This window comes from Rattus norvegicus, chromosome X (assembly GCF_021556685.1).
Source record: "Rattus norvegicus strain SHRSP/BbbUtx chromosome X, alternate assembly SHRSP_T2T, whole genome shotgun sequence".
Taxonomy (NCBI): domain Eukaryota; kingdom Metazoa; phylum Chordata; class Mammalia; order Rodentia; family Muridae; genus Rattus; species Rattus norvegicus.
In genome coordinates this window covers 39,322,028-39,342,115 of record NC_141554.1, presented here as the reverse complement: position 1 = coordinate 39,342,115, position 20,088 = coordinate 39,322,028, and the positions used below count along the sequence as shown (strand labels likewise).

Genomic DNA, 20,088 nt, shown 5'->3' with positions numbered 1-20,088 from the left:
CAAAATAATTTCTACCTACGACAAGAAATAATGGTATTTGCCAGTTCAATTTTGTATTTGAGCTGGGTGTGTTTTCTTAAACCATTACTTGGGACATGCAAAAGATCCTCAAGTTCAAGACCATCCATCCTGGGCCACAGAGTGAGACCCTGTATCAGAAAACCACAGCCAAATCAAACAAACTCTTTAGTGACACAGCTAAGTGGAACAACAGTTGGTTACTGTGGCCTGGGTTGAATTCTCAGGAAGGTGAGGAGCTACTTTTACATTCTGGATTGACAGACCCTCCTCTGTTCCTCTTCCATTCCCATCCTGGATTTCTACACTCACTAGCACTGCCAGCTAAGAATCCTTATGGAAGAGCTAAATATTCTCCTGTCTAACCATTAGGTGTCTATGCTAAGACAAATGGCAGATTCAAAATGACAAAGATGGGGTTGGGGATTTAGCTCAGTGGTAGAGCGCTTGCCTAGCAAGTGCAAGGCCCTGGGTTCAGTCCCCAGCTCCAAAAAAAAAAAGGGGGGCAAAGAATATTTTTGGGTGATATTTTTATTTTTTAATTTTTACTTTTGTGGAGTGGTTTCTCAATAGCCCTGGCTGTCCTGGAACTCATTATGTAATAGACCAGGTTGGCCCTGAACTCACCTGCCTCTGCCTCCTGAGTACTGACTGATAAAGGTGTATGCCACTATGCCTGGCTTTAAAAAAAAATAATAACCATTTTCTTTTTCTTTTCTTTTCTTTTTTCTTTCTTTCTTTCCTTCTTTCTTTCTTTTGATTTGCTTTTGTGTATGTAAGTGTTTTGCCTGTGTGTATGTGCATGACATGTGTACCTAGTGCCCACAGAGGCCAGAAGAGTGTGTCTGATTCCCTGGAACTGGAGTTACAGATGTGCTGGGAACCAAACCTGGATCATCTGCATTAGTTTGAACCACTGAGCCATTTCACCAGCCCCAAGACACCATTTTCACTTTTAAAAATGTTCACTCTTGGGGCTGGGGATTTAGCTCAGTGGTAGAGCGCTTGACTAGGAAGCGCAAGGCCCTGGGTTCGGTCCCCAGCTCCGAAAAAAAGAAAAAAGAAAAAAAAATGTTCACTCTTACAAATGAGCTATCTCATCAGTGACTGGTATACAGATTCTCATGGGGAGAAGAAACCAGAATGACCTCAAAACTGAATACTTTTTAATGTGAGCACAGTGGTGGTTTGAGCCTATGAAAGATCCCAACAGAGTAAGATGCCTTTGTCTACCTCTAAAAAAAAATGAGAAAACTTTTCTATCCACATAAAATTTTATTAGTAAAACCCAAAAGCCATTTGGCCCAAAACTAATAATATCATTGTGAGAATTTGTAAACTCTAACACTTTTGTCCTACGTTTGTTTGTTTTCAGTGCTAGAACTTATTTATGTGAAACATAATTTGCATACAATTCACTTTTAATTTACTTTTAATTTAAAAAAGAAAAAGGGCTGGAGAGATGGCTTAGCAGTTAACACTGACTGCTCTTCCAGAGGTCCTGAGTTCAATTCCCAGCAACCACATGGTGGCTCACAACCATTTGTACTGGGATCCGATGCCCTCTTCTGGTGTGTCTGAAGACACTGTACTCACATAAAATAAATCTTTAACAATTTTACTTTGAATTTAATTTTTTGTTTTTAGAGAAACTCTGCCCAGGTTGGTCTCGAACTCCTAGGCTCAAACAATCCTCTTGCCTCAGCCTCCAGAGAAGCTGGAATGGTAAGTGTACTATTCACCTGCATAAAATTCACTTTCAAAATATATAATTTTGTCTAGAGAAAAGCTAAGAAATGAAAAAAATATACAATTTAGTATATTCACAAGGTTGTACAATCATGACAACTATCTAATTGGTAAGTGTTTTTATTACCCCTAAAACAAACCATACCCAGTAAGGGTTACTCCTTGCACCTCTATCTACCTCAGCTCTGGCAACCACAAATCTACCTTCTGTCTCCACAACTTTCACAATTCTGGATGTCTCATACAAGAGAATATATACAATACAGAGCATTTTGAGTCTGGCTCCTTTTACAATGCAAAACAGTTTGCTATATTCCTCCATGAAGACTGTACCAATGCTCCCTTCCCTCCTATGCTAAGCAGTATTGGATCATATAGATTGACATTGTCTACAAACTTCTGTGTATACAAGTTTTTAATCTTCTTGAGTATATATGCCTAGAAACAGAATTGCTGAATTGCTTGTTCATATAGCGAGTACTGATTTAGGAAAGGTGCCATTTCTAAGGAATTAAAATTACTTTTCATATTCCTTAACTTTTACATTTTAAAGGAGAGTATGTTAATAAGAAAGGAAACACAGGCAAGCTATGGTGGCATGCACTTATAGCCACAATTTGACTTGGGAGGTTAAGACAAAAGATTCAGGTCAGAGTCATCTTTGGTTACAGACTGAGTTCAAGGTTAGCCTGGGCTACATACAAGACCTTGTCTCAAAACAACAAAACAAAAAAGAAAACCCCTTCCCAACAGAAAGGTAACTCTAAACATATAAACACCTACAGAGCTGAGTGTGGTGGCAAACCTTAGGGAAGATCAAGGCCAGCTTAGTTTACATACTAAATTTCACATCAGCCAGGGCATAGTGAGGCCATCTCAAAACAAAAACAAACACCTCTTATGGATGTAAATTATGTGGTGGAAAACTTAACTGTAGCACTTAGGAGGCAGAAATAGGTGGTTATCTATAAGTTTGAGGCAGCCTGGTCTACATAGCAAATTACAGGCCAGCCAGGTCTACATAGTGAGACCTTCAAAAAAAATTAAGGGGTAACCAGTGAGACTCAAAGGAGATTGCAATCTTCCTGAGATTCAGCATATTACAAGATGCCTAGCATGCATGAGGTTCAATCCTTGGCATGGAGGACAATGACACAATAAACAACACACAGTTTAACGTTCAGCCAGGCACGCATGCCTTGATGCACTTGGGAGTTAAGTCAAGAGGATTAGGAGTTAAAAGCCAGCCTCAGTGATACAAAGTTTGAAGTCAGTCCAAACTATATGAAGTCCTTGTCTCAAAAAACCAAAAAAGATTAAGCACATCACAATTTTTTATCTAAATCACAAGCTATGTAGAAGAAAGCAAAAAATACCTTTGAAACCTGAAGTATAGTTTCTGAAATACAGTTAACATACTGCCTATAGAATTTTATGTCTGGTCCTTTTTTATTGTTTTATTTTTCAAGACAGGGTTTCTCAGTGTATCCCTGGCTGTTCTGGAACTCTAGATCAGGCTGGCCTCAAACTCACAGAAATCTACCTGCCTCTGTTTTCTGAGTGCTGGAATGTCTAGTCTTAAACTGATTTCCCCATACTTTTTGATCAGCCTAGTAAAGATGCAAATAATGCAAGTCAAATGCCACTCTATCCTCAAATTTTATCAAGAGTTGATTCTGATTATATAGAGAAATAACTAAGCCTCCTATTCTTTCCACCTCCTGTACTTAACTGCAGCAAGCAAGCTGACTATCCTGAGGTAACAGGGGTTTTATACTGACTCTGTGTGTGTGTGTGTGTGTGTGTGTGTGTGTGTGTGTGTGTGTGTGTGTGTGTGTCACAGTACATGTGTGGATGTTAGAAGACAACTTGTAGCAGTTGTGTTTGACAATTGTGGGTCCCAGGGATCCCAGGGCTTATCACCAAGTACCTCCACCCACCCGGCTACCTCACTGGCCCATAACAGGTGTTTTAGTTAAGCATAACCAACCTAGCAGTGTTCATGATCACCTGTGTGGGACACAATGGGAATAAAATGACCAATAGGTGAAACATGCAACTAATGACCAGACTTATTACCTAAGGTCTTCTCTTTGTTCCTGCTGCACTCTGAATCTTGCTGGCCATCAGGAGGACCTGTTCGAGCTTCTCGTCCAGGAATTTCTTCTCTTGTCTCCTGGGTACAGAATACTGAGCTCACCAAATTTCTGGTGTTCGTTACAAAGTCACTGCCTTCATCCCCTTCCAGTGAATGCTTCTTAGTTGTACCACCACAACTGGAGTCTTGATGCTGAAGAATATCATTTGCTTGAGACTTACATACCATGTCTGCTTTTACTCCTAACTCACAAATTCTAGCTTCTTCCATTGTACCAATTTCAAACTGGAGGAAAGAGGAGAAAGATGGAAAGAGTTAAATTGACTGGAATCAATATTTATAATCAATGGCATGCCATAGCTTAATGGTTCTTCTACTCAGTGGTTTGCGTTTTCCATGTAAATAAGGGAGCGTTTGAGTTTCACTGAGACATGATCTAAACTGTTAAACATGAGGCTATTAAAGAAAAGCAGCTGGGCATACTCTGAGGTAGCAGTGCTTTGCTTCAAGAGCCCTTGGGTCTCATCCATAGCACTGCCAACAGCTAAAGCTAAAACTAAGCCTAAATATACATGCACTACCAAAGGAGGCAAGAATGCCAGTTAGTAATAAATCTAAACTTATTCCCCATAAAATTCATGATTTAAACATAATTAATGTCTTTTAAACAGTGCACTGTCCCGAGGTGCAAAATGCTAACTATCCTGTTATCTTAAAGATGACAGGACAGTGCAGCTAGCTCACTAGGTGGCTATCCACCAAAAACTATCTCCCAAAGTATCTAGTGCAGTAGGAACTGAGGGACATGTGGCAGCATCCAGGCTGCCACTTATATATCCCCCAGTCTGTTGACCTCCATGTTAGTCCAGGCTGTGAGTGTCACTTTAGCAATCAGATTTTTATTCTTAGAAGGACATGGTCTTGGTCCTCCATCTCTTCCCCACTCTGGTTAAATACGAGGTCACCAAGGTGCTGTAAGATGGCGGGGTCAGAGGACACAAGCGGCCTAGCTCAAATTCCATGCACATACAGGAAAGCCATTCTCCCTGCAAAAAAACACACACTGGAACATTAGGTGGATAAATAATGAACTTCTATCATTTATACCCTAGGAATTGAGACAGGTATGTTAAATGGCTCTATCACTAATATGGAAGCATCCATAAAAAACAAACCAAAAGGGAATTTACTCTGCTTTTCTTCTCCCTTCAATCATTGTTTTTACCTTATATTCTTTTTTTTTTTTTTTTTTGGTTCTTTTTTTCGGAGCTGGGGATCGAACCCAGGGCCTTGCGCCTCCTAGGCAAGCGCTCTACCACTGAGCTAAATCCCCAACCCCACCTTATATTCTTTTATCATATCTTTATTCAAGGCAGGGTCATGTTATGCATAGCTCAGAGGCAGCGCCCTTACATGTACATACCTATACACACACACACACACACACACACACACACACACACACAATTAAAATAAAATAAAATGTATTTCAAATTGTAGCATATCCAAACTGAAGAACTAAAAATTGAAGGGTCGGTGTAGACAGGAATGAAGACATTAAGGTCACTACTACTTATCTTGTATGATCTACGATTGATATAAATCAATTTCTGTGCTTTTATGGTGCTGTTTTCCTCTTAAGACAGGGTCATGTGTAACTCAAGCTGGCCTAGCATGGACTATATCTCCAAAAAGGCCTTGAACTCCTAGTCTTCCAGATACAACGCCCCAAGTGTTGGAATTGCAGGCCAGTGACAATGTTCTCTGGAGAACAAATTGGCACTGCAATTCTTTGGCAATATGGATAGCTTCTAACCCACTTAATTCCACTCCTAGGATTTCGCCCAAGTGTGAACATAGGTGCACTGAAAGGCCAAAATATGTTTAAAGCAGCACTACTTGGAGTGGTCCTAAAACTAAATCAACTGAATAGAAGAATTATCAATTGCAGTATGTTCAGAGCACTGAGCCATGAAAATGAACACAATGCAAACACATATGTGGAAGCATGGCTTCCAGAGACTTAACGTCAAGAGGAAGGCTTCAAAGAATACTTACTGAAGGGAGCAATTTATACATAAAAAGAAGCTAGGTGAATAGATATTACTAGAAATAAGCCATTGGATGAGCTTCCTAGATTTTTGGTAATATTTGTTGACATAGATGGGATAGCACAGATGTTCACTTCCTAAAAATGTGGATGCATCAGCCCTTCTTAGAAGGGGGAACAAAATACTCACAGTAGGAAATACAGGGACGAAGAATGAAGCTGGGACTGAAGGAAAGGCCATCCAGAGACTGCCCTACCTGGGGATCCATCCAATATGCAGCCACCAAACCCAGTCACTGATGCCAAGAAGTGCTTGCTGACAAGAACCTGATATGGACGAAAGCCTTCCTGAGAGGCTCTGTCAGAGCCTTACTGATACAGATTAAGATGCTTGCAGCTAACCATAGGACTGAGACTGGAGACAGTAATGGAAGAGTTAGAGAAAGGACTGAGGGAGTAGGAAGAACAACTATATCAACCAACCAGACATCCCAGAGCTCCCAGAGACTAAACCACCAACCAATGAGTACACATTTGGGGACCCATGGATCCAGCCACATATGTAGCAGAGGATGGCATTGTCTGGCATCAATGGGAGGAGAGGGCCTTGGTCCTGTGAAAGCTCTTTTCTCCAGTGCAGGGGAAAGCCAGGGTATTGAGGTAGGAGTGGGTGGGGGAGCATCCTCAGAGAAGCAGGGGAAGAAGGGGATGGGAGAGGGGGGAACCAGGGAAGGGGATATTTGAAATGTAAATACATAAACTATCCAATAAACATAGCAACAGAAAAAAATTTATCAAGTCCAAGTGTTCATAATTTTTGTACTTTTCTGAACTTCAAAGTTTGTTAAAAGTTGCACAAGTATGCTAGGTGTGGTAGTACTCCCCTTTAATCCCAGCACTCTGGAGGACTATGTAATGAGATGAGATCCTGTTTGGGGATGAGAGGAGTTTTACAACGAGGAGCTAGAGATATGGCTCAACAATTATTGAGTATGTGCTGCTCTTTCAAATGACCTGAGTTCTGCCTCTAGAACCCATGGCAGATAGTTCACAACTACCTGCTACTCCACCTACAGAGGATCTGTACCTTCTTCTGGTTTCTATAGGTATGTGCACTCTCGCTCTCTCTATCTCTCATTCTCACACATCCCCCCCCCCCACACACACACACTACAAACTACTTATTTGGTTTTGTTTTATTGAGTCAGGGTCTCATTATGTAGCCTGACTGTCCTGGAACTCACTACATATACCAGGTGATCTTGAACTCAGAGATCTCCCTGCATTTGTCACCTGAGTTTGGGGATTAAAGGCATGTGTCACCATAACCAGCTTACTTAAAGAGTTATAAGAAACAAATCTTTTTCCCTAAGGAAATTAAAAATCCGTTCCTATGAAAAGCAGCTATAATGCTGAAAGAAGCAGGTACCTAAGTGTAAGGAGCAGCTGGTGTGCACCATGGCTGAGATGGAGCACTAGGTCAAGGTCCCATGGTATGGTGGTTTGAATAGGTATGGCCTTCTTACACTCACATGTTTAAATGCTCAGCCACAGGGTGGCACTCTTAGGAGGTAGAGCCTGGTTGGAGTAGGTGTGGTCTTGTTGAAGAATATGTGTCACTATTGCGTAGCACAGTCTTCTCCTGCTGTCTGTATGTCAAGATGTAGAGAACTCTTGGCTTCTCCAGTATTATGCCTTCCTGCAGTCTGCCATGCTTCCCACCCTGACAATAATGGACTGAACCCCTGAAATTGTAAGCCAGCCTCAGTTGTGGTGTCTCTTCACAGCCATGAAACCATAAGACAATGGAACTTCACAAAATCTAGCCCAAAATAGTAAGCCCACTGCAGGGGAGCCAACTATGAAGTATGGAGAGGTGGCTTGTATGTTGCTGACTACTGAGGGAGATGAACAGTGGAACAAGCTGAGCTGGCAGAGTCCCATGACAAGTTGTAAGAGAATATCAAACCAGATGGTTGTGAGCTGTCGTGTGGTACTGGGAACCAAACCTAGGTCCTCTGCAATTCTGTTGGGAGTCCTGCCTTCCCATTACTGTACTCCCTCTGATCCTGACTCCACCTGAGGCTAGCTATGGCCTTGAGTCAGAAGCTTGCTCTGAGAAGCCCCTTTGTTTTTGCCATGTCCTCTCTCTCCTCCTCCTCCTCCCCCCAGCAATCCCAACTGAGTAGAGGCTTGAGCACCTTTGAGAACAGCACTTAGGAAAATATGAAGACAATTCAAAGTGTCTTTATAAACACGTTGTGGTGTTATTCCTTTTCAATCTGTAGCGAAGATGGACTTTTAGAGACATTGAGCCCAGTGTGGTAGCACAAATGTATAATCCCAGTATAAGGAAAATGGAAGTAGAAGGTCAGGAGTTCAAGGCCACCCTGAACTACAAGAAATACTTCCTCAAAAAAAGACGGAAAGCAAACAAACAGCAGCAGCAGCAGCAGCAGCAGCAAAAGTAACAACAAATCCCTTATACTTTTTAGTTATCAGTCTTTTACCTTCCCCACTAACCCCAAGCCTAGGTAATCAATCCTCTTTCCTACACTTTCTCTATTTATATAGTCTATTCTGGACATTTTCTGTAAGTGGAGTCCAAGTCCACAGTCCTTTCTGACTTCTTTCATTTAACATGTGCGTATTCCAAGCTGCAGCACCTATTAGTATTTCCTTTATGCGGGCTGAGCACTACTTTACTGCAGACACAAACCACATTTTATTAATCCATTTGCCAATTAATGGGCATTTAAATTATTTAAATTAAAGAATGGGGTCCCTTTCTCCCTCTCCCATTCCCCCCTCTCTCTCCATGTATTCCTGCCGGCCTCTTCTCTTTCTGTCTCCTTTCTTTCTCTGCTTCTACGACCTTCTCAGTTCCCCTTTCTAAGCCCCCAAATAAACTCTATTCTATACTAAAAAAAAAAGAAAAAAAAGAAAAAAAAGAAAAAAAAGAAAAAAAGAAAAAGACACTTACTCTGTAGACCAGGTTGGTCTCAAACTCAGAGATCCCCTGCCTCTGCCACCTGAGTGCTACGCTACCACTGCCCAGTGATTTTTTAATATTTGTAGCTACTTCTATCTCTAAATTCCTGTGATATCAAAGATGTGCCACTATTATTGTTTTAAACAAGGCAGGATTATCTCTCCCTTGTCTCCTAGTAACTAATTTAGATGCAATAGTATTGTGGTGGTTTTTTTCCTATTTGCTAATGGAAGACAACTTACTTTCTGGTTTTGAATAAGCCTAGTTCCACTAAGGTTGAAATCAACACATGTTACTGAACTAGCAAGTGCATTTTCTACTTACCAGTGTTCTTCAGCTTCTATACTAGACCATTAAATAGGAAACAAATTTTTATGCCAACAAGTGAATGATTTTCTAGTCCTTCTTATTTTTCAAGAGTATTCTGGATCATGTAGTCAATGAATTTTCTTACTTCAGAGGCTGGGGTTGTAGCTAAGTTTGTAGGAAGTCCTGGGTTAGGTTCCTGGGACTGTTTTAAACTTCGCATGAAGGTCCATACATGCCTGCCACTTGGGAGTTGAAAACAGGAAGATCAGGAGTTCGAGGTCAACTTAGATACATAAGACCCCATATTTAAAATAAAACATAAAAGGAACTTGCTTTCTTCCTGTCTCCTGGGCATTCTAGGTGTTTTCTTCCATGTGGCCTAGAGCTATAGCAGCTAACATAGTGAATACTACAACCGTGGACCGTGGTAAGCACCTCCTAGTAACCAACTTCGTCTACACAAGGTCAGGACGAAAGTTTGATCACTTCTTACACAGATAAACAAACAGTGGCCTGGCAAAGTGGATGGCCAAAAGTCACTGTATATTGCAGGTCAAAGATTTGAACCCTAGCAATTTAAGTTTCTCAGTCCATGCTTGTAACCTCAACAACTGACTACTTTGTAATTATCCTCTATCTACTTCTAAACAAACATCTTTGTACTGTGTCCTAGCTGTCTTAGCATAGTCTACTTAGTAATAAAGAGAAACTGAACATGGTGGCACAGAGCTGTAATCTCAGCACTTAGAAGACATACAATGAGAACTTGACTCAAACAACAAAAATCAAAAATAATGGAGATGATCTGAAAATAATACTTAAAAGACAAATGATGGGCATGATATAGCTTGGTGGTAGTACACTTGGTTTACTATGTGCAAGGACTTGGGTTCAAATCCTAATACCAAGATTAAAAAAAAAATCACAAGGGGCAGGAGAGGTGTTAAGAGCACTGACTGCTCTTCCAGAGGTCCTGAGTTCAATTCCCAGCAACCATATGGTGGCTCACAATCATCTGTAATGGGATCTGATGCCCTCTTCTGGTGTGTCTGAAGACAGCTACAGTGTACTCATATACATAAATCTTATAAAATAAAAACACAAAAGAGTATGTCTTATATTTTATACACATTATATATGGATGTTCATATATAAATATATATAAGCACAATAAAATGTTGAAAGGAAATTATTTTTAAAATGGTTATTTCTGCACAGCATTATAGTGGACATCTGCACTGAACCATTTGGGAGGCTTAGGCAGATCAACTTTAAATATTTAAGACCAATCAGCTACGTAAGGTTAAGATTAAGTAAAGGGGGGCTGGAGAGATGGCTCAGTGGTTAAGAGCACCCAACTGCTTTTCCAGAGGTCATGAGTTCAATTCCCAGCAACCACATGGTGGCTCACAACCACCTGTAAAGAGATTCAATGCCCTCTTCTGGTGTATCAGAAGACAGCTCTGGTGTATCAGAAGACAGCTACAGTGTACTTATATATATAATAAATAAATAAATCTTTAAAAAAAAAGATTGGGCTGGAGAGATGGCTCAGTGGTTAAGAGCACTGACTGCTCTTCCAGAGGTCCTGAGTTCAAATCCCAGCAACCACATGGTGGCTCACAACCATCTGTAATGAGATCTGATGCCCTCTTCTGGTGTGTGTGTGTGTGTGTGTGTGTGTGTGTGTGTGTGTGAGTGATGACAACTATAATGTACTTATATATAATAAATAAATATTTTTAAAAAAAAGATTAAGTAAAGGTGTTTGTTTCCAAGTGACAACCTGGGTTCAATCTCCAGAATCCACATGGTAAAAGAAAGAACCAATTCTCCTAAGTTGTTCTCTGACTTCCACTTGTGTGTTATGGCATATGGATATTCACACACATGGACACATGAGAAATAAAAAAAATTAAAAAATAAATGAAAATGTTAAAAATAAATGTTAAAAACAAAGCTCCTAGGCATGGTAGTTTATGCCTACCATCCTAGCACCCAGGAAGCTGAGGGAAACAAGATCACTTTGAATCTGAGTAGCCTAGACTGGACTACAAAGTTAATTAATTCCAAGCTACTCAGCTGTATACCAGGACACTTGTCTTTAAAAAAAATTAGGGATCTGGAGAGATGGCCTAGCAGTTAAGAGCACTGGCTGCTCTTCCCTAGGACCCAGGTTCCATTCTCAGAACCCACAACTGTCTAACTCCAGTTCTAGGGACTGGATCCAACGCCCTCTACATGCATATCTAGTTTCCAGAGACCAAACAAAATGCACCACTATCCCTTCCCCCTCCCAGAAAAAAGCCCACCCCACTCAAATATTTTAGAAAGTGTAAAATCCAACTAAGTGTCTCCTTTTGTGGGGCAGGTTCTTACTATGTGGCCCTCTGTGGCCTTGAGCTCACAGAGATCAATGTGTCTCTGCTTCTTAAACACAGGGTTTTACGGGGGTACACCACCAAACCCAGCATCGATGCTTTAACAATTCCAGGTTTTTCTGTGTTAGAACAGAACAACAAAATGAAATGGCTTTTACTTTTAACACATCAAATGATAGCTACTATGTACTAGTATTTATTAAATTTTGGTGTATATATCTGTATAATTTTTATGCCAATTTTTTGCTTATTTTGTCAGTTTTTGTCTTTTGAGACAAGGATACACTATATATACCAGGTGACCTTAAATTTATTATAACCCTCTTTGCCTCAGGTTTCAAAGTGTTGGGATTATAATGCACACGACACCCAGATTATACCTATATTCTTCACAAGACAACACATTAGGAAGTAGGGAGGTGATTCAGTCAGTAAGATATCTGCTGCATGAATAGGAGGACCTGTGTTCAGATTCCTGGCACCCACATTCAATAGGAACAGGGATGGACACTAGAGATCAGGGGTGGGAGGAGAGAAAAAAGCAGACCTTTAAGACCTCACTGGCCAGATGGCTTAGTTGAATTGATGAGCTCCAGATTCAATGAGAGACCTGTCTCAAAAATTAAGGTTCCAGTGAGGCATAATATCAAATACCTTTAATCCCAACACTGGGGGTTTGAGACTAGCCTGGTCTACAAAGTGAGTTCTAGGACAGGCAGGGCTACATAAAGAGGATAGATAGATAGATAGATAGATAGATAGATAGATAGATAGATAGATAGATAGATAGATAGATAGAAGAATATCACAGATATTATTTGATGTCAACTTCTGAACACAAAATAAATTTTAAAAAATTATTCCTCTCAAAATATAAAATGACTGGTGATATTTAATTTATATTTTACTCATGAAATACTTATCTGAGAGTTCCTAATTATATTGCACAATGTTTAAGTATAAACCACACAAATATTAAAACTGGAGTCACTTAAAATTGGTAAAGGAAACAAATGATTTAGGACATAGCCTAAACCATATTAGGAGGGAGTGGGAGGGAGTGAGGGAGACAAAGTGGTGTTCACACACCTGCAGGTAAAGCAAAACTGAATCATCAAAAGTGTCAACCACAAACAACCCCGGAGAGGAGGGATGTACAGTCAAGTCACGAAATGGTAACTGAAAACTTGAGACTAACCCAAAAGCCACAGAAAGCCCTAGTTTTCAAGGGCTTGTGAATAGGTATATCACAACTAAAAAACTAAAAATGTCCAATAGAGAAAAACATTTCAACCTTGCTCATAATAAAAGAATTATGAATAAAATGTCAGGCGGGTTGGAGAGATGGTTCAACGGTTAGGAGCACTTGTTCTTTCAGAAGACCTGGGTGAAGTTGCCAGCCCCCACAGGGCAGCTCACAACTGCCTGTAACTCTAGAACAATTGTCTTCTCGCCTCCAACTGCTCCCACAAGCAGAAGGCACACAAACTCACGTAGGTGTGTATACACACACACACACACATATAAAATGATAAACATATATTTAAATGCCAATGAATGGGCCTGCAAGATCTATCAGTGGATAAAAGAACTTGCTGCATAAGCCTAATAACCTGAGTTCAATTCTTTGAACCCATGAAGGAGACAGCCAACTTCCAGAAATTCTCGTGATTCCCACACATGCACGACATTCATACATGCATAAACAATAATAAATTGATCTTTAAATTTAAATTCTAATTAAAGTAAGGTATTGACTTTTACCTACCAATATTTGTTTGTTTTTTGAGATAGAAGGTTTCTCTGTGTAGTTCTGGCTATCCTGGAACTCACTCTATAGACAAGGATTGCCTCAAACTCAAAGGTCGGCCTCCCTCTGGGATTTTTTTTTTTTTTTTTTTTTTGAGCTGAGGACCCAGGGCCTTGCGCTTGCTAGGCAAGCACTCTACAACTGAGCTAAATCCCCAACCCCCTCCCTCTGGGATTAAAGGTATGCTATACCACACCCAGCTAATACCTACCAAATTTTAAAGATTAAAAAAAAATAAAACAAATCCCAATGTGCCCAAATAGGACAATCAATAAACTGTCAAAATATCTAAATTAGTATTTCTGAGGTTTGTAGAGGTAAACAATCTCTACCAACATCTGAATACATATCCGCTTTCACCTAGCAATTCTGCTTGATTTACAAGCAGATACAGATATTTTCACTGGAATCCAAAAGGATATTCACCAAACCACTACTTTGTACCATGCAAAATCTGGAAACAATCTAAAACATAGCTAAATAAATAATGACAATCCATACACGACAAAAAGAATGTCACTATTCGGGGGCTGGAGAGATGGCTCAGAGGTTAAGAGCACTGACTGCTCTTCCAGAGGTCCTGAGTTCAAATCCCAGCAACCACATGGTGGCTCACAACCATCTGTAATGGGATCCGATGCCCTCTTCTGGTGTGTCTGAAGACAGCTACAGTGTACTCATATACATAAAATAAATAATTCTAAAAAAATACTAAAAAAAAAAAAAAAAAAAAAGAATGTCACTATTCTAAATAAGATTTGAGAGCCAGTGAGATAGCTCTGTGGGTAAAGGCATTGATGCCAAGCCTAACAACTTGATTTTGATGATCCCTGGATCACCCATAGTGGAAGAAAATGGATTCTTCTAAGCTGTCCTCTGACCTCTATATCAATCACACTCACTCCTACACATACACCCACACAACCCACTAACATAAAAATTATTTTAAATTCTCTTTGAAAAAGAGGGCTGGGGGCTGGAGAGATGGCTCAGAGGTTAAGAGCACTGTCTGCTCTTCCAGAGGTCATGAGTTCAATTCCCAGCAACCACATGGTGACTCACAACCATCTGTAAATGAAATCCGATGCCCTCTTCTGGTGTGTCTGAAGACAGCTACAGTGTACTCAATACATTAAATAAATAAATCTTTTAAAAAAAGGTCAAACACACACAATACACATGTACCAAATACACAAAACACATACTCACATGCAATACACAACAAATACATACACAATTTTTCTAAAAAAGGAAGAAAGCCAGGCAATGGTAGCACACACCTTTAGCCCAGGACTTAGGAGGCAGAGGCAGGCAGATCTCTAGGAGTTCCAGGACAGCCAAGGCTGCACAAAGAAACCCTGTCTTGAAAAACCACCAACAACAAAAAGTCTTTGAAATAATTTGAATACACTTGCCAAAAGAATTAGCTCTCCAAGGTTAATCAAATATGAAAAATAAATAAATAACTAAAAACATCCAGTACAAGATGAATACATCAGTGTAAATTAAAAACCATTAAAAACAGAGTCAGGCATTGTGTGGCATACCTTTAATCCCAGCACTGGGGGGTTGGGGTGGGCAGTGGTGACTAAGAATACCAAGACACTTTTGTTGCCATGGGCTATACCTATTATTTACCATATTATAAATTATGCCAGAAAAATTAAAATTAAAGTTTAATTTATTTAAAAGGAAAACTGATTTTGTGCCAACTACGACAAAACTTTAGTAGCTTAAATTATTTATGATCTCAATTACCATGGTTTGGCAATCTGGGTGTGACTTGACTGGGTCCTTTACAGGGTCCTATAGGCTGAAATTATCTGAAGCTTTGACTGGGAAGGATTCATTTCCTAGTTTACTCTTACAGCTGTTGCCAGGGTTCAATTGCATATGGGCTGTTGGATTGAGGCCTCAGTTCCTCTTGAGCAGTTGGCCCAAGACCTTCCTTGGTTGTTTGCCATATAGGTCTTTCCATCAGCCTCTTAAAAACATGATAGCCAGCTTCTTTAGCATGAGCCAAGGAGCGCTGATGTGAGAGGCAGTCTTGTAATCTAGAAGTTACACTCCTTCAGTTTCCCACTTTGTCTTCTCTTGACAGTCTTGCAGTGTTATAAAGGTTGGTATCAATTTGCGAAATGGCTAAGCTCAAATGATCTTCCTTCAAAATAAAAAGCAGCTGCTTTTCCAAACTAAAAAGGAGAAACAATGTATCTCTCTCTTTCACTTCTTTTCTTTCCTTCTCTTGTCTTTTCATTAATTTTTTATTTTTAACCTTCATTATCCTCAAGAAATGTGTTAAGAGAGCACAAGTGCCAGGCATAGTAACTTGAAATTTCAACAGTTGGAAGATGAATATAGGAAGACCAGAAGTTCAAGGTTATCTTCTGCTATACCTAGGACTATCTCAAAAAAAAAAAAAAAAAAAAGAGCAATGGGGAAAACTCCAAGATCCATAGAATATAGACAATGGCTATCGAGCCATAAGGCAGCTCATAAACATTAACTCCATTTGCAGGGGCCTAATGTCCTCTTCTGTCCCACACATACATGAGTGCACACATACATAAAGGCAAAACACTAACATATAAAATAAACAGATGAGGGGGCTGGAGAGATGGCTCAGCAGTCCTGAGTTTAATTCCCAGCAACCACATGGTGGCTCACAATCATCTGTAATGGGATTTGATGCCCTCTTCCAGTGTGTCTGAAGATGGCTACAGTGTACTCATAAATAAAATAAATAAGAAATCTTAAAAAAATAGATGAATGAATAAAGATGGGTATGGTGGTACACACTTTGATCCAGCACTAGAGGATCAAAGGCAAATGGATCTATGTAAATTAGAGGCCAGATTACACAGTGAGTCCTTGTCTGAACCCTCACCAAAACAATATAAATAACTCTAAAAAATATAATATTTAGGGGTTGGGGATTTAGCTCAGTGGTAGAGTGCTTGCCTAGCAAGCGCAAGGCCCTGGGTTCTGTCCCCAGCTCCGGAAAAAAAAAAAGAAAAATATAATATTTAAATAAAGGATATTTTACCAAAAGCATTACCTGCGGCTTTGTGAGATGGTCCAGGAGATATATAGGCACTTGCCTCAAAGCCTAGCAATCTGAGTCTGATACCTGGAATCTAATAAAAATGGACAACCAACTCTGCAAGCTGTCTTGTGACATCCACGTTGTGTCATGGCAAAACTACTTATACACACACGTGTATGTATACACACACACACACACACACACACACACACACACACACACACACACAAAGATTTTTTAGCATATATTCTCACTTTTAACAAGGCCCACACTTCTATCCAAACAATCTTTAGAGAAATGTGCTTGTTAATGGTATGTAGTCACTCAAGCCTATAATCCCAGAATTTGGGAAGCCAGAGCAGCGGAGCAGGACTGCCACAAGATTAAGGCTAACAAGGTTACATACATCCTGAGTTTTCAGACAGCCTAGGCTAGTATGGGACCCTATGGAGAGGTTGGCATGGTATGGCACAGAAAAAGAAAAGGTGTTTCTAAACTACTGCTCTATCTTTCTCTCCTTTCTCCTTTGACTTTCTATTAGATAGGTAAAAATGTATGAGTGTTATAAATAGTTATTATTCACAGAAGGGATAATAAAGACCATTCTTTAGACACTTTGGAAATACAATATAGAAATCAACACTCAAGACAATAAATTCTAATAAAAAGATTTTTGACAATGTAGGATACACTGATTATTTTATGTACCTTTTTCACAACTAATAGTTTAATTAGTTGCAAGTGGAAACAGTACTTCAACTAGGAATCATAAAAATGTGGTCCAAATTTATTTTGTTTTGTTTTGAGACAGGGTCTCACTATGAAACCCTGGCTATCCTGGAACTCTCTATGTAGACCAGGCTCGCCTCCAATTCAGAGATCTGCCTGTCTCTGCCATCACATCCAGGTCAACTGTGAGTAGATGTTAAATTTTGTGGGGTAAAAATTAATACAGCCATTGTGGAAATCAATTTGAAGATTACTTGTATATGTTTATTACTGCTTTATTCACTGCAGCAAAGACTTGGAATCAATTTAGTTGTCAATCAACAGATGAATAGATAATGAAATTTTGGAAATGGAAAATGAATATTTTAAAAATGGAATGCTACCCAGCTCTGAAGAAAAATTAAGAAATGTACAGGAAGCTGGATGTGGTGGCACTTCAGCTCCAGGGAATTCAATGCCCTCTTCTGGCCTCCACAAGCACTGACACTCACATAGCCCTATACATAGACATAATTAAAAATAATTTTTTAAATATAACCTTGGCAATAGTTAAATTAATGTAACTAGATCAACTTACTTATTACTATCTATGCCAGAAAAATGGAAGTTAATCCATTTGGCAAATAAGAGAAAAAAATGAACAGAAATGATTCCTCTCTGAACTGTACTCTTGCGGAGCCCTGTCAGCTTTCTTACAGACATTCTGGGAATGGGAGTGAGGACAAAGCCTGGAAGAGGGATTACAAAATGAATAGCACCCAGAATAGCAAGAGAATCTCATCTACCATATGCTATCCCTTCCAAAGTATATAAAATCTTATATTACTCCACACTAGGCCAAATGTCACATCAACTCACTCCTCACAATAATGCTAATATGGTGTAGAGAGGAGCAACCCCACTTTCTCAACAATCCAATCGAGGCTTGTACCATGAGAAATGTGCCCAAGGTTACAGAGCTGTTAAGTGGCAGAGAGCCAAGAGTCTTGACTCTAAAACCCATACTATTTACCCACTGCTACACTACTTATTACCATAGTATAGATGAAAGGGCATTGGGTTCCAGACTTAGCTTCATCCCTTGGGCAAATCACCTGACCTTACCTAGCACTGTGTCATCAGTAAATGAGGGCAATGTCAGCTGCCCAACCTTCTCTACAGCATCTGAGTGATGCTAAAAGAATTAATGCATTTACAAATATGCTATAAAAATGATAGGACACTATATAAATGTAAGATTTGGTTAAGGTGAATCCAAACATATTTTTGTCTTCAAGATGGTTTATAGATCTAGAAGCAAATTTAGTAATAGTTTAATATGGTTCAAGATTTTTATTTTTAATTATCTTTATGTGTGGGGGGTATGTGCAGGTACCCATGGAGGCATTAAAAGGTCCCTGAAGGAGAGATGTCTCAGTGGTTAAGAGCACTGACTGCTCTTCCACAAGTCCTGAGTTCAATTCCCAGCAACCACATGGTGGCTCACAACCTTCTGTAATGAGATCTGATGCCTCTTCTGGAGTGTCTGAAGACAGCAAATGCACTTATGTAGAATAAATAAATCTTAAAAAAAAAAAAAGAGGGGCTGGGGATTTAGCTCAGTGGTAGAGCGCTTACCTAGGAAGCGCAAGGCCCTGGGTTCGGTCCCCAGCTCCGAAAAAAAGAACAAAAAACAAAAAAAAAAAAAGAAAAAGAGTTCCCTGAAGTTGGAGTTGTAAGTCACCTAATATGAGTGCTAGGAATTGAACTCTGGTTCTCTATAAGAGCAGTTATCCTCTTAATGGCTGAGACATCTCTCCAAGGTCTGTCCAGTAGAGTTTTATTCAATGGTGATAAATCATCTATTAACATTCCCAAGCAAAACTTTAGTTAAAAACAAAAACACTGAGACATTTTAGAAAGGACTAAACTATGAAGACAGTTAAATGACCAGTTTGGAAGACACTCTGAACTACATAGTGAGACTCTGTCTGCTAATAAACACATACACACAGTGGCAAGTTGACATGATATGATGGCACATGCCTGTAATCCCTGCATTCAGGAGGCTAAGGTGTGAGAATCAGAACTTTAAGACAGCCTGGGCTATATGGTGAAATACTATCCCATAAAACAACACACCACAGGCTGGCAAAAATAGCTCAGAGGGTAAAGGCACTTGCTGCCAACCTGAGTTTGATTTATAGGGACACATATGGTAAATGTTGTCTTCTGACCACCATACACGTATTATGACTGACACTGACAGACAGACACACACAAATAATTATCAACAAAGTTTAAAAAAAATCAGTTGGGGGGTTGGGGATTTAGCTCAGTGGTAGAGCGCTTGCCTAGCAAACGCAAGGCCCTGGGGCCCTGGATTCGGTCCTCAACCCCGGGGGGTGGGGGGGTGGGGGTGGGGGAATCAGTTGGTGTCAACAGTTGGGAAGGATGACTAGTTAGAGCACAGGCTACCCTAGACACATGTTATTATATACTTGTCAAAATTCATACATTATATAACAGTACTGAACCCTGAACATGATGGGGTTAGTAGGTAATAATGTATCTGTGGTGTCTGAACAACTTAACAAATTGTAACACATTACTGCAACATGTAAATAAGTGAAAGGGTATTTGTGAGCAGGAATATGAGAACTCTGTACTTTACCCTTATAACTAGTGTTTGTTTGTTTGTTCTGTTTTGTGTTTGAAGACAGGGTTTCTCTGGCTGTCCTAGAACTCACTTTGTAGTCTAGGCAGGGCTTGAACTCACAGAGGTCTGTCTGCCTTCTTGAAGTTAGGCTAGTATAAGTGAAAAAGAAAGTTTAAAACTTTATTTAACCTTAACAAATTGAAGCTGGGCCCAATGGTACAAACCTGTAATCCCTACCACCCAATCCCTAGTATTAAAAAAATAAGCA

The 20,088-nt window shown here is 39.8% G+C and overlaps 1 protein-coding gene across 4 annotated transcripts in view; it reads right to left on the bottom strand.

Moving 5' to 3' along the window:
* Positions 1-20,088, bottom strand: part of Txlng (taxilin gamma) — a 48,824-nt gene that overhangs the window by 26,025 nt on the left and 2,711 nt on the right. For all 4 annotated transcript variants that reach the window (NM_001398782.1, XM_087599623.1, XM_087599622.1 and 1 more), the window contains 1 exon segment: positions 3,847-4,150. In NM_001398782.1, the coding sequence (NP_001385711.1) occupies positions 3,847-4,150 (304 nt within the window).